Consider the following 13489-nt stretch of genomic DNA (forward strand, 5'->3'; position numbering starts at 1 on the left):
ACCCAACTTGAACATGATGAAACTAAAGGAAGGAGGCCACGTCCCTCTACATTGGATTGCTGGTGAATCCATAACATGGACAGTAGTGGCAGCATTGAGAACCAACTGTGACATGTAGCCTTCTTCACAGAGATGACAACACACTCAAGAAGCATCCTTCCTATGTCACTCAGTACTCCTCCAACCTTCCCTCCTTCCTTGAGGAAAACATTTTGTTTTAATCTTCATTTCTTTATGAAGAAGCGAGTGATGTCTGAAGCCACCTTGGAGGCTGCCAGTCCTTTCTTCATCTGGCTTCTGTCTTTGGCTTGCTGAGCTGTCCTCTGTAAAACAAACAGCACACTGTCATCAATACTCTGTCCTCTGTAAAACAAACAGCATACTGTCATCAATACTCTGTCCTCTGTAAAACAAACAGCACACTGTCATCAATACTCTGTCCTCTGTAAAACAAACAGCATACTGTCATCAATACTCTGTCCTCTAAAACAAACAGCATACTGTCATCAATACTCTGTCCTCTGTAAAACAAACAGCATACTGTCATCAATACTCTGTCCTCTAAAACAAACAGCATACTGTCATCAATACTCTGTCCTCTAAAACAAACAGCACACTGTCATCAATACTCTGTCCTCTAAAACAAACAGCATACTGTCATCAATACTCTGTCCTCTGAAACAAACAGCATACTGTCATCAATACTCTGTCCTCTGTAAAACAAGCAGCATACTGTCATCAATACTCTGTCCTCTAAAACAAACAGCATACTGTCATCAATACTCTGTCCTCTGAAACAAACAGCATACTGTCATCAATACTCTGTCCTCTGAAACAAACAGCATACTGTCATCAATACTCTGTCCTCTGTAAAACAAACATCATACTGTCATCAATACTCTGTCCTCTGAAACAAACAGCATACTGTCATCAATACTCTGTCCTCTGTAACAAACAGCATACTGTCATCAATACTCTGTCCTCTGTAAAACAAACAGCATACTGTCATCAATACTCTGTCCTCTGTAAAACAAACAGCATACTGTCATCAATACTATGTCCTCTTTAAAACAAACAGCATACTGTCATCAATACTATGTCCTCTGTAAAACAAACAGCATACTGTCATCAATACTATGTCCTCTGAAACAAACAGCATACTGTCATCAATACTCTGTCCTCTAAAACAAACAGCATACTGTCATCAATACTCTGTCCTCTGTAAAACAAACAGCATACTGTCATCAATACTATGTCCTCTGTAAAACAAACAGCATACTGTCATCAATACTCTGTCCTCTGAAACAAACAGCATACGGTCATCAATACTCTGTCCTCTAAAACAAACAGCATACTGTCATCAATACTCTGTCCTCTGTAAAACAAACAGCATACTGTCATCAATACTATGTCCTCTGTAAAACAAACAGCATACTGTCATCAATACTCTGTCCTCTGTAAAACAAACAGCACACTGTCATCAATACTCTGTCCTCTAAAACAAACATCATACTGTCATCAATACTCTGTCCTCTGAAACAAACAGCACACTGTCATCAATACTCTGTCCTCTGTAAAACAAACAGCATACTGTCATCAATACTCTGTCCTCTGTAAAACAAACAGCATACTGTCATCAATACTCTGTCCTCTAAAACAAACAGCATACTGTCATCAATACTCTGTCCTCTGTAAAACAAACAGCACACTGTCATCAATACTATGTCCTCTGTAAAACAAACAGCATACTGTCATCAATACTCTGTCCTCTGTAACAAACATCATACTGTCATCAATACTCTGTCCTCTGTAACAAACATCACACTGTCATCAATACTCTGTCCTCTGTAAAACAAACAGCATACTGTCATCAATACTATGTCCTCTGTAAAACAAACAGCATACTGTCATCAATACTCTGTCCTCTGTAAAACAAACAGCATACTGTCATCAATACTCTGTCCTCTGTAAAACAAACATACTGTCATCAATACTCTGTCCTCTGTAAAACAAACAGCATACTGTCATCAATACTCTGTCCTCTGAAACAAACAGCATACTGTCATCAATACTCTGTAAAACAAACAGCACACTGTCATCAATACTATGTCCTCTGTAACACAAACAGCATACTGTCATCAATACTCTGTCCTCTGTAACACAAACAGCATACTGTCATCAATACTGTCCTCTGTAACACAAACAGCATTCTGTCATCAATACTCTGTCCTCTAAAACAAACAGCATACGGTCATCAATACTATGTCCTCTGTAAAACAAACAGCACACTGTCATCAATACTATGTCCTCTGTAAAACAAACAGCATTCTGTCATCAATACTCTGTCCTCTGTAAAACAAACAGCACACTGTCATCAATACTCTGTCCTCTAAAACAAACAGCATACTGTCATCAATACTCTGTCCTCTGTAAAACAAACAGCATACTGTCATCAATACTCTGTCCTCTGTAACACAAACAGCATACTGTCATCAATACTCTGTCCTCTGTAAAACAAACAGCATACTGTCATCAATACTCTGTCCTCTGTAACACAAACAGCATACTGTCATCAATACTATGTCCTCTAAAACAAACAGCATACTGTCATCAATACTCTGTCCTCTAAAACAAACAGCATACTGTCATCAATACTATGTCCTCTGTAAAACAAACAGCATACTGTCATCAATACTCTGTCCTCTAAAACAAACAGCATACTGTCATCAATACTCTGTCCTCTAAAACAAACAGCATACTGTCATCAATACTCTGTCCTCTAAAACAAACATCATACTGTCATCAATACTCTGTCCTCTAAAACAAACAGCATACTGTCATCAATACTCTGTCCTCTGTAAAACAAACATCATACTGTCATCAATACTCTGTCCTCTGTAACACAAACAGCATACTGTCATCAATACTCTGTCCTCTGTAAAACAAACAGCATACTGTCATCAATACTCTGTCCTCTGTAAAACAAACAGCATACTGTCATCAATACTCTGTCCTCTGTAACACAAACAGCATACTGTCATCAATACTATGTCCTCTGTAAAACAAACAGCATACTGTCATCAATACTATGTCCTCTAAAACAAACAGCATACTGTCATCAATACTCTGTCCTCTGTAAAACAAACAGCATACTGTCATCAATACTATGTCCTCTAAAACAAACAGCATACTGTCATCAATACTCTGTCCTCTGTAAAACAAACAGCATACTGTCATCAATACTATGTCCTCTGTAAAACAAACAGCATACTGTCATCAATACTATGTCCTCTGTAAAACAAACAGCATACTGTCATCAATACTATGTCCTCTAAAACAAACAGCATACTGTCATCAATACTCTGTCCTCTAAAACAAACAGCATACTGTCATCAATACTCTGTCCTCTAAAACAAACAGCATATGTCATCAATACTCTGTCCTCTAAAACAAACATCATACTGTCATCAATACTCTGTCCTCTAAAACAAACAGCATACTGTCATCAATACTCTGTCCTCTAAAACAAACAGCATTCTGTCATCAATACTCTGTCCTCTGTAAAACAAACAGCATACTGTCATCAATACTCTGTCCTCTGTAAAACAAACAGCATACTGTCATCAATACTGTCCTCTAAAACAAACAGCATACTGTCATCAATACTCTGTCCTCTAAAACAAACAGCATACTGTCATCAATACTCTGTCCTCTGTAAAACAAACAGCATACTGTCATCAATACTCTGTCCTCAAACACAAACAGCATACTGTCATCAATACTCTGTCCTCTGTAAAACAAACAGCATACTGTCATCAATACTCTGTCCTCTGTAAAACAAACAGCATACTGTCATCAATACTCTGCCCTCTGTAAAACAAACAGCATACTGTCATCAATACTATGTCCTCTGTAAAACAAACAGCATACTGTCATCAATACTCTGTCCTCTAAAACAAACAGCATACTGTCATCAATACTCTGTCCTCTAAAACAAACAGCATACTGTCATCAATACTCTGTCCTCTAAAACAAACATCATACTGTCATCAATACTCTGTCCTCTAAAACAAACAGCATACTGTCATCAATACTCTCTCCTCTGTAAAACAAACATCATACTGTCATCAATACTCTGTCCTCTGTAACACAAACAGCATACTGTCATCAATACTCTGTCCTCTGTAAAACAAACAGCATACTGTCATCAATACTCTGTCCTCTGTAAAACAAACAGCATACTGTCATCAATACTCTGTCCTCTGTAACACAAACAGCATACTGTCATCAATACTATGTCCTCTGTAAAACAAACAGCATACTGTCATCAATACTATGTCCTCTAAAACAAACAGCATACTGTCATCAATACTCTGTCCTCTAAAACAAACAGCATACTGTCATCAATACTGTCCTCTAAAACAAACAGCATACTGTCATCAATACTATGTCCTCTAAAACAAACAGCATACTGTCATCAATACTCTGTCCTCTGTAAAACAAACAGCATACTGTCATCAATACTCTGTCCTCAAACACAAACAGCATACTGTCATCAATACTCTGTCCTCTGTAAAACAAACAGCATACTGTCATCAATACTCTGTCCTCTGTAAAACAAACAGCATACTGTCATCAATACTCTGCCCTCTGTAAAACAAACAGCATACTGTCATCAATACTATGTCCTCTGTAAAACAAACAGCATACTGTCATCAATACTCTGTCCTCTAAAACAAACAGCATACTGTCATCAATACTCTGTCCTCTAAAACAAACAGCATACTGTCATCAATACTCTGTCCTCTAAAACAAACATCATACTGTCATCAATACTCTGTCCTCTAAAACAAACAGCATACTGTCATCAATACTCTGTCCTCTGTAAAACAAACATCATACTGTCATCAATACTCTGTCCTCTGTAACACAAACAGCATACTGTCATCAATACTCTGTCCTCTGTAAAACAAACAGCATACTGTCATCAATACTCTGTCCTCTGTAAAACAAACAGCATACTGTCATCAATACTCTGTCCTCTGTAAAACAAACAGCATACTGTCATCAATACTATGTCCTCTAAAACAAACAGCATACTGTCATCAATACTCTGTCCTCTGTAAAACAAACAGCATACTGTCATCAATACTATGTCCTCTAAAACAAACAGCATACTGTCATCAATACTCTGTCCTCTAAAACAAACAGCATACTGTCATCAATACTCTGTCCTCTAAAACAAACAGCATACTGTCATCAATACTATGTCCTCTGTAAAACAAACAGCATACTGTCATCAATACTCTGTCCTCTGTAAAACAAACAGCATACTGTCATCAATACTATGTCCTCTGTAAAACAAACAGCATACTGTCATCAATACTATGTCCTCTGTAAAACAAACAGCATACTGTCATCAATACTCTGTCCTCTAAAACAAACAGCATACTGTCATCAATACTCTGTCCTCTAAAACAAACAGCATTCTGTCATCAATACTGTATCATACTATAACATGGTATTATAACATGGTATTGTATTATAACACGGTATTATACTATAACATGGTATTATATAATAACATGGTATTATACAATAACATGGTATTATACTATAACATGGTATTATACTAAAACATGGTATTATACTAAAACATGGTATTATACTATAACATGATATTATAACATGGTGGTGTATTATATTATAACATGGTATAATATTATAACATGGTATTATATTATAACATGGTATTATACTATAACATGGTATTACACTATAACATGGTATTATACTATAACATGGTGGTGTATTAAATTATAACATGGTATAATGTTATAACATGTTAATATATTATAACATGGTATTATGTTATAACATGGTATTATACTAAAACATGGTATTACACTATAACATGGTATTATACTAAAACATGGTATTATAACATGGTGGTGTATTAAATTATAACATGTTAATATAACATGGTATTATACTAAAACATGGTATTATAACATGGTGGTGTATTATACTATAACATGTTAATATATTATAACATGGTATTATACTAAAACATGGTATTATAACATGGTATTATAACATGGTGGTGTATTATACTATAACATGTTAATATATTATAACATGGTATTATACTAAAACATGGTATTATAACATGGTGGTGTATTAAATTATAACATGTTAATATAACATGGTATTATACTAAAACATGGTATTATAACATGGTGGTGTATTATACTATAACATGTTAATATATTATAACATGGTATTATACTAAAACATGGTATTATAACATGGTATTATAACATGGTGGTGTATTATACTATAACATGTTAATATATTATAACATGGTATTATACTAAAACATGGTATTATAACATGGTATTACACTATAACATGGTATTATACTAAAACATGGTATTATAACATGGTGGTGTATTAAATTATAACATGTTAATATATTATAACATGGTATTATATTATAACATGGTATTATACTAAAACATGGTATTATAACATGGTGGTGTATTATACTATAACATGTTAATATATTATAACATGGTATTATACTAAAACATGGTATTATAACATGGTATTATAACATGGTGGTGTATTAAATTATAACATGTTAATATATTATAACATGGTATTATAACATGGTGGTGTATTATACTATAACATGGTATTATAACATGGTATTATACTATAACATGGTATTACACTATAACATGGTATTATATTACAACATGGTATTATATTACAACATGGTATTATACTATAACATGGTATTATACTATAACATGGTATTACACTATAACATGGTATTATATTACAACATGGTATTATACTATAACATGGTATTATACTAAAACATGGTATTATCTAATAACATGGTGGTGAATTATATTATAAGATGGTATTATACTATAACATGGTATTATATTATAACATGATATTATCCTATAACATGGTATTATACTATAACACGGTATTATACTATAACATGGTATTATACTATAACATGGTGGTGTATTATACTATGACATGGTGGTGTATTATAACATGGTATTATACTATAACATGGTATTATATTATAGCATGGTATTATGCTATAACATGGTATTATATTATAGCATGGTATTATACTATAACATGGTATTACATTATAACATGGTGGTGTATTATACTATAACATGGTATTATATTATAACATGGTGGTGTATTATACTATAACATGATATTATAACATGGTATTATACTATAACATGGTATTACATTATAACATGGTGGTGTATTATACTATAACATGATATTATAACATGGTATTATACTATAACATGGTATTATACTATAACATGGTATTACATTATAACATGGTGGTGTATTGTACTATAACATGGTATTATCTAATAACATGGTGGTGTATTGTACTATAACATGGTATTATACTATAACATGGTATTATCTAATAACATGGTGGTGAATTATATTATAACATGGTATAATACTATAACATGGTATTATATCATAACATGATATTATCCTATAACATGGTATAATACTATAACATGGTATAATGCTATAACATGGTATAATGCTATAACATGGTATTATACTATGACATGGTATTATACCATGGTGGTGTATTATAACATGGTATTATACTATAACATGGTATTATGTTATAACATGGTATTATACTAAAACATGGTATTATACTAAAACATGGTATTACACTATAACATGGTATTACACTATAACATGGTATTACACTATAACATGGTATTATAACATGGTGGTGTATTAAATTATAACATGTTAATATATTATAACATGTTAATATATTATAACATGGTATTATAACATGGTATTAACTATAACATGGTATTATAACATGGTATTACACTATAACATGGTATTATATTACAACATGGTATTATATCATAACATGGTATTATACTTTAACATGGTATTATATTATAACATGGTATTATACTATACCATGGTGGTGTATTATAACATGATATTATAACATGGTATTATACTATAACATGATATTATAACATGGTATTATATTATAACATGGTATTATACTATAAAATTGTATTATACTATAACATGGTATTATATTATAACATGGTATTATAACATGGTATTATACTATAACATGGTATTATAAAATGGTATTATACTATAACATGGTGGTGTATTATACTATAACATGGTATTATAAAATGGTATTATACTATAACATGGTATTATATTATGACATGGTGGTGTATTATACTATAACATGGTATTATAAAATGGTATTATACTATAACATGGTGGTGTATTATATCATAACATGGTATTATACACTGCTCAAAAAAATAAAGGGAACACTTAAACAACACAATGTAACTCCAAGTCAATCACACTTCTGTGAAATCAAACTGTCCACTTAGGAAGCAACACTGATTGACAATAAATTTCACATGCTGTTGTGCAAATGGAATAGACAAAAGGTGGAAATTATAGGCAATTAGCAAGACACCCCCAAAAAAGGAGTGATTCTGCAGGTGGTGACCACAGACCACTTCTCAGTTCCTATGCTTCCTGGCTGATGTTTTGGTCACTTTTGAATGCTGGCGGTGCTCTCACTCTAGTGGTAGCATGAGACGGAGTCTACAACCCACACAAGTGGCTCAGGTAGTGCAGTTCATCCAGGATGGCACATCAATGCGAGCTGTGGCAAAAAGGTTTGCTGTGTCTGTCAGCGTAGTGTCCAGAGCATGGAGGCGCTACCAGGAGACAGGCCAGTACATCAGGAGACGTGGAGGAGGCCGTAGGAGGGCAACAACCCAGCAGCAGGACCGCTACCTCCGCCTTTGTGCAAGGAGGTGCACTGCCAGAGCCCTGCAAAATGACCTCCAGCAGGCCACAAATGTGCATGTGTCAGCATATGGTCTCACAAGGGGTCTGAGGATCTCATCTCGGTACCTATTGGCAGTCAGGCTACCTCTGGCGAGCACATGGAGGGCTGTGCGGCCCCACAAAGAAATGCCACCCCACACCATGACTGACCCATCGCCAAACCGGTCATGCTGGAGGATGTTGCAGGCAGCAGAACGTTCTCCACGGCGTCTCCAGACTCTGTCACGTCTGTCACATGTGCTCATGTGCTCAGTGTGAACCTGCTTTCATCTGTGAAGAGCACAGGGCGCCAGTGGCGAATTTGCCAATCTTGGTGTTCTCTGGCAAATGCCAAACGTCCTGCACGGTGTTGGGCTGTAAGCACAACCCCCACCTGTGGACATCGGGCCCTCATACTACCCTCATGGAGTCTGTTTCTGACCGTTTGAGCAGACACATGCACATTTGTGGCCTGCTGGAGGTCATTTTGCAGGGCGCTGGCAGTGCACCTCCTTGCACAAAGGCGGAGGTAGCGGTCCTGCTGCTGGGTTGTTGCCCTCCTACGGCCTCCTCCACGTCTCCTGATGTACTGGCCTGTCTCCTGGTAGCGCCTCCATGCTCTGGACACTACGCTGACAGACACAGCAAACCTTTTTGCCACAGCTCGCATTGATGTGCCATCATGGATGAACTGCACTACCTGAGCCACTTGTGTGGGTTGTAGACTCCGTCTCATGCTACCACTAGAGTGAGAGCACCGCCAGCATTCAAAAGTGACCAAAACATCAGCCAGGAAGCATAGGAACTGAGAAGTGGTCTGTGGTCACCACCTGCAGAATCACTCCTTTTTTGGGGGTGTCTTGCTAATTGCCTATAATTTCCACCTTTTGTCTATTCCATTTGCACAACAGCATGTGAAATTTATTGTCAATCAGTGTTGCTTCCTAAGTGGACAGTTTGATTTCACAGAAGTGTGATTGACTTGGAGTTACATTGTGTTGTTTAAGTGTTCCCTTTATTTTTTTGAGCAGTGTACTATAACATGGTATTATACTATAACATGGTATTATACTATAACATGGTATTATATTATAACATGGTGGTGGTTTGAGAGGGCATATGGCTAGGCTGTAATGAAGCACCATGTGGGACTGAGTGTTTATGTGGACACAGAGGAGCGGGGACAGACTGTGCGGGTTGTCCAGTGAACACTGTGTGTCTGTGTGTGATGGTGTGTGTGTGTCTGTGTGTACTGGACTCTTACGGTTCTGTGACAGACGGTGCAGAGTGTCTGTAGGTTGTCCAGGGAACACTGTCCTCCCCCACTGTAGACGGGTCGGATGTGGTCCACCTGCCAGAACTGACCCTCCACGGGGGCACGGATCATCTCATTCAGCTGGACACAACAGACAATTTTAATAAATACATTTCTCAGTAAAGAGGTAGTATAATGATTATATCATTTACAGTTTTAGTAGCTCAAACGGGTAAACAAACAATTTCGTGTAAGAAATATTTGTAAAATCCCTTGTGAGTTTTGTCCATGTGTTTTTCATAATAGGATCGTGTCAGCCATCCCATGTCAGCATCACATTTCCTCAGGCTGGCTGTTTGTCTGTGTTCATCTGTCTCTCTTCAGACAGTGAGAATGACAAGGCTCTAATGTAAGAGAACGAGCTGGGGACTCTGGGAACAGGTAGGAAATCAAACACCTGTAATCCTAGTTCTATGGCCTGGAGCTGGGGAACACTAGAACCAAAATGGAGGCATTTCAATTTGAAGCCAAGCCTTTTCTTTTCTCCATTTTATGTGGAAAGAGCCAGAGAAGGGGAACCCTGGGGACGATTCAGCCCAGAAATCAATCTCCATTCCTGGGTAGAAGTGGTAGCTAGAGTAGCGCTCTCGCAACATTAGCCACAAGAGAACCAGAGGGGGGGGGGGGGGGGGGGGGTGTCACATACCCACAGAGGAGAAGAAAAGCAAAGCTGTACTCAGGAGCTCCGTTCCACCGTGACTACCGACCCACCTCCACCCCCCTCCTCGCTCCATACAGAACATTCCCCCACTGGTGTACTAATGCCTTAGAAAGCCTCTACTAAAGCTAGTCCTCAGACCTCCTATACAGAGCACCAATACAATGTATTCATCAGCAGTTGTTGTCGGTGGTTTCTGTGCACTACAGACGTCCTATTAGAGTTAGGACAAATCCATCCATTGATCTGTGAGCGAGAAGGCAGAAGGTCTTTACAGTAGAAATGGCAGAGACAAATCAAACAGGCTCTTGGCTGAGGTGAGGTTGAGCTGTGGGAGAAATCCATGGAGGATCTGACAGTACTGGCCAATCTATTTACTGTGAGCCGAGAGAGAGGAAGTCACGCACACACACAGGTTGAGAGAGGAACTTGTGTGTCCACAGTACAGTACACCCCCTTCACACACACACACCCTCCATCCACACCCACACCCCCTCCACCCACACATCTAATGGTTTATCTTCCCCCAGCACAAAGCATCAGATTCCAGGGAAGATGAGTGTCAGTCAGTAGTAGAGAGGACTGAGTCCCTCTCATTTCACTCTCTTCTCTGTGTTCTCCTCCTCTCTCCCCCTCCTCTCCCAGTGTATAATATAATGTCTACTAAAGCCTTTAGTGGTCTCCCCAGATCCAGGGAATTAGGTGGAACAGGTGAAACCCGTCTGTTCCCGACGCTACACACTCTGCTTTATATCATACATGGCTTCAACTGTCTAAATGGGTCCTATCCATTTCAGCTGAGTGTTTTCTGTACAACTTCAGTAATGTGATATGCTAATTTGAGAAGCGAGAGATGATACTGCTCTTTGATAAATCCAGTTGAAAATCAACCCACATCAATAGTATGACTTTTACCCTCCTGTTCTCTCTGTCTGTAGATTTGTGGACCTTTAAAAAGCTCCTGTCTGTAAAGACTGTATCCTGGCTAAGAGAGCTCAGGTTAGTGTAGGTCCCCCCATACAGAGTAATGGAATGGTCCTAGGCCCCCCCCATACAGAGTAATGGAATGGTCCTAGGCCCCCCCCATACAGAGTAATGGAATGGTCCTAGGTCCCCCCCATACAGAGTAATGGAATGGTCCTAGGTCCCCCCCATACAGAGTAATGGAATGGTCCTAGGTCCCCCCCATACAGAGTAATGGAATGGTCCTAGGTCCCCCCCATACAGAGTAATGGAATGGTCCTAGGTCCCCCCCATACAGTAATGGAATGGTCCTAGGTCCCTCCATACAGAGTAATGGAATGGTCCTAGGTCCCCCCATACAGAGTAATGGAATGGTCCTAGGTCCCCCCATACAGAGTAATGGAATGGTCCTAGGTCCCCCCCATACAGAGTAATGGAATGGTCCTAGGTCCCCCCCATACAGTAATGGAATGGTCCTAGGTCCCTCCATACAGAGTAATGGAATGGTCCTAGGTCCCTCCATACAGAGTAATGGAATGGTCCTAGGTCCCTCCATACAGAGTAATGGAATGGTCCTAGGTCCCTCCATACAGAGTAATGGAATGGTCCTAGGTATCACAGACCTGGGGGGCTAAAGACATCCAAACCAACCAACCTGTTTGAGTGACAGCTGGGCCAGCCAGGTGTTCTCTAGCATCTCCTTCCTGTGTGTGGGCGGGGCGTCGCGGACCTTCAGGTACAGCTGGTGGGCTTGCAGGCCGCAGCTCTGACACACCCCCTGCTCCGTCTGCAGTACCCGGGCGCGCATGTAGGCCTGGCTGGAGCGTAGCTGGAACTCCTCCTGACACCTGTGATAGGATAGATGAAGTAGAATACAACAGAATAACTTGATGTTTTCTTTGTAGAGCTTTAATAAAGGAACACAGTAGGCCTACGAGGCAACACTAATAATAGCAGGATATACAACACCACTGATGGGTGAACTTGGCTTTACTTTGATGATGCTGTTACTTACGTCTGGCTACAGAAGCAGTTGCCCCAGGCTCCTCCGGTGGACCCACAGGCCTTGTGGCAGGACAGACACAAGGCTCGACCCTCACTGTCCAGCACCTGCAGGTACCCAGCTTCAGCCTCTGACGGGCCCTCAGGAGCACCAACAGGAGGCTCTGGGTGCACCTCAGATGGTCTGGGGGGAGAGATGGAAAGAGACAGAGATAGAGAGAGAGAGAGAGAGAGAGAGAGAGAGAGAGAGTGTGGTGGCTTTGAATTAGTTGGGTAACATAAGTAATTAAGATGTCATATCTGCATAATATTCTTATGTGATATACTTTTTATTCCCCAACTAATTCTGATTCATCCACCACAAGAGACACAGAGAGGGAGGCATGTCATCTGCCAAACAAGTTCATAAACACTATTAATCCACTGGGCACAGACGTCAATTCAACTTCTATTCCACGTTGGTTCAACGTAATTTCATTGACATGACGATTCCGTCTGCCTTGCGGTCGGAGGCCGAGCAATTGCCGTACCAGGCAGTGAAGCAACCAGTCAGGATGCTCTCGATGTTGCAGCTGTAGAACCTTTTGAGGATCTGAGGACCCATGCCAAATCTTTTTAGTTTCCTGAGGGGGATTAGGCTT

At 38.9% G+C, this 13489-nt stretch overlaps 1 protein-coding gene across 1 annotated transcript in view; it reads right to left on the reverse strand.

The window, feature by feature from the left end:
- Nucleotides 1-174: 174 nt before the first annotated feature.
- Nucleotides 175-13489, reverse strand: part of zranb3 (zinc finger, RAN-binding domain containing 3) — an 80018-nt gene continuing 66703 nt past the window's right edge. The window contains exons 18-21 of the mRNA XM_038997395.1: nt 12862-13032; nt 12502-12694; nt 10175-10306; nt 175-323 (exon numbers count right to left, since the gene is read on the reverse strand). Of these exons, the coding sequence (XP_038853323.1) occupies nt 225-323; nt 10175-10306; nt 12502-12694; nt 12862-13032 (595 nt within the window). The 3' untranslated portion in view covers nt 175-224. The remainder of the gene's footprint in view (nt 324-10174; nt 10307-12501; nt 12695-12861; nt 13033-13489) is intronic.

The sequence above is a fragment of the Salvelinus namaycush genome, chromosome 7 (genome assembly GCF_016432855.1).
Source record: "Salvelinus namaycush isolate Seneca chromosome 7, SaNama_1.0, whole genome shotgun sequence".
Classification (NCBI taxonomy): Eukaryota; Metazoa; Chordata; class Actinopteri; order Salmoniformes; family Salmonidae; genus Salvelinus; species Salvelinus namaycush.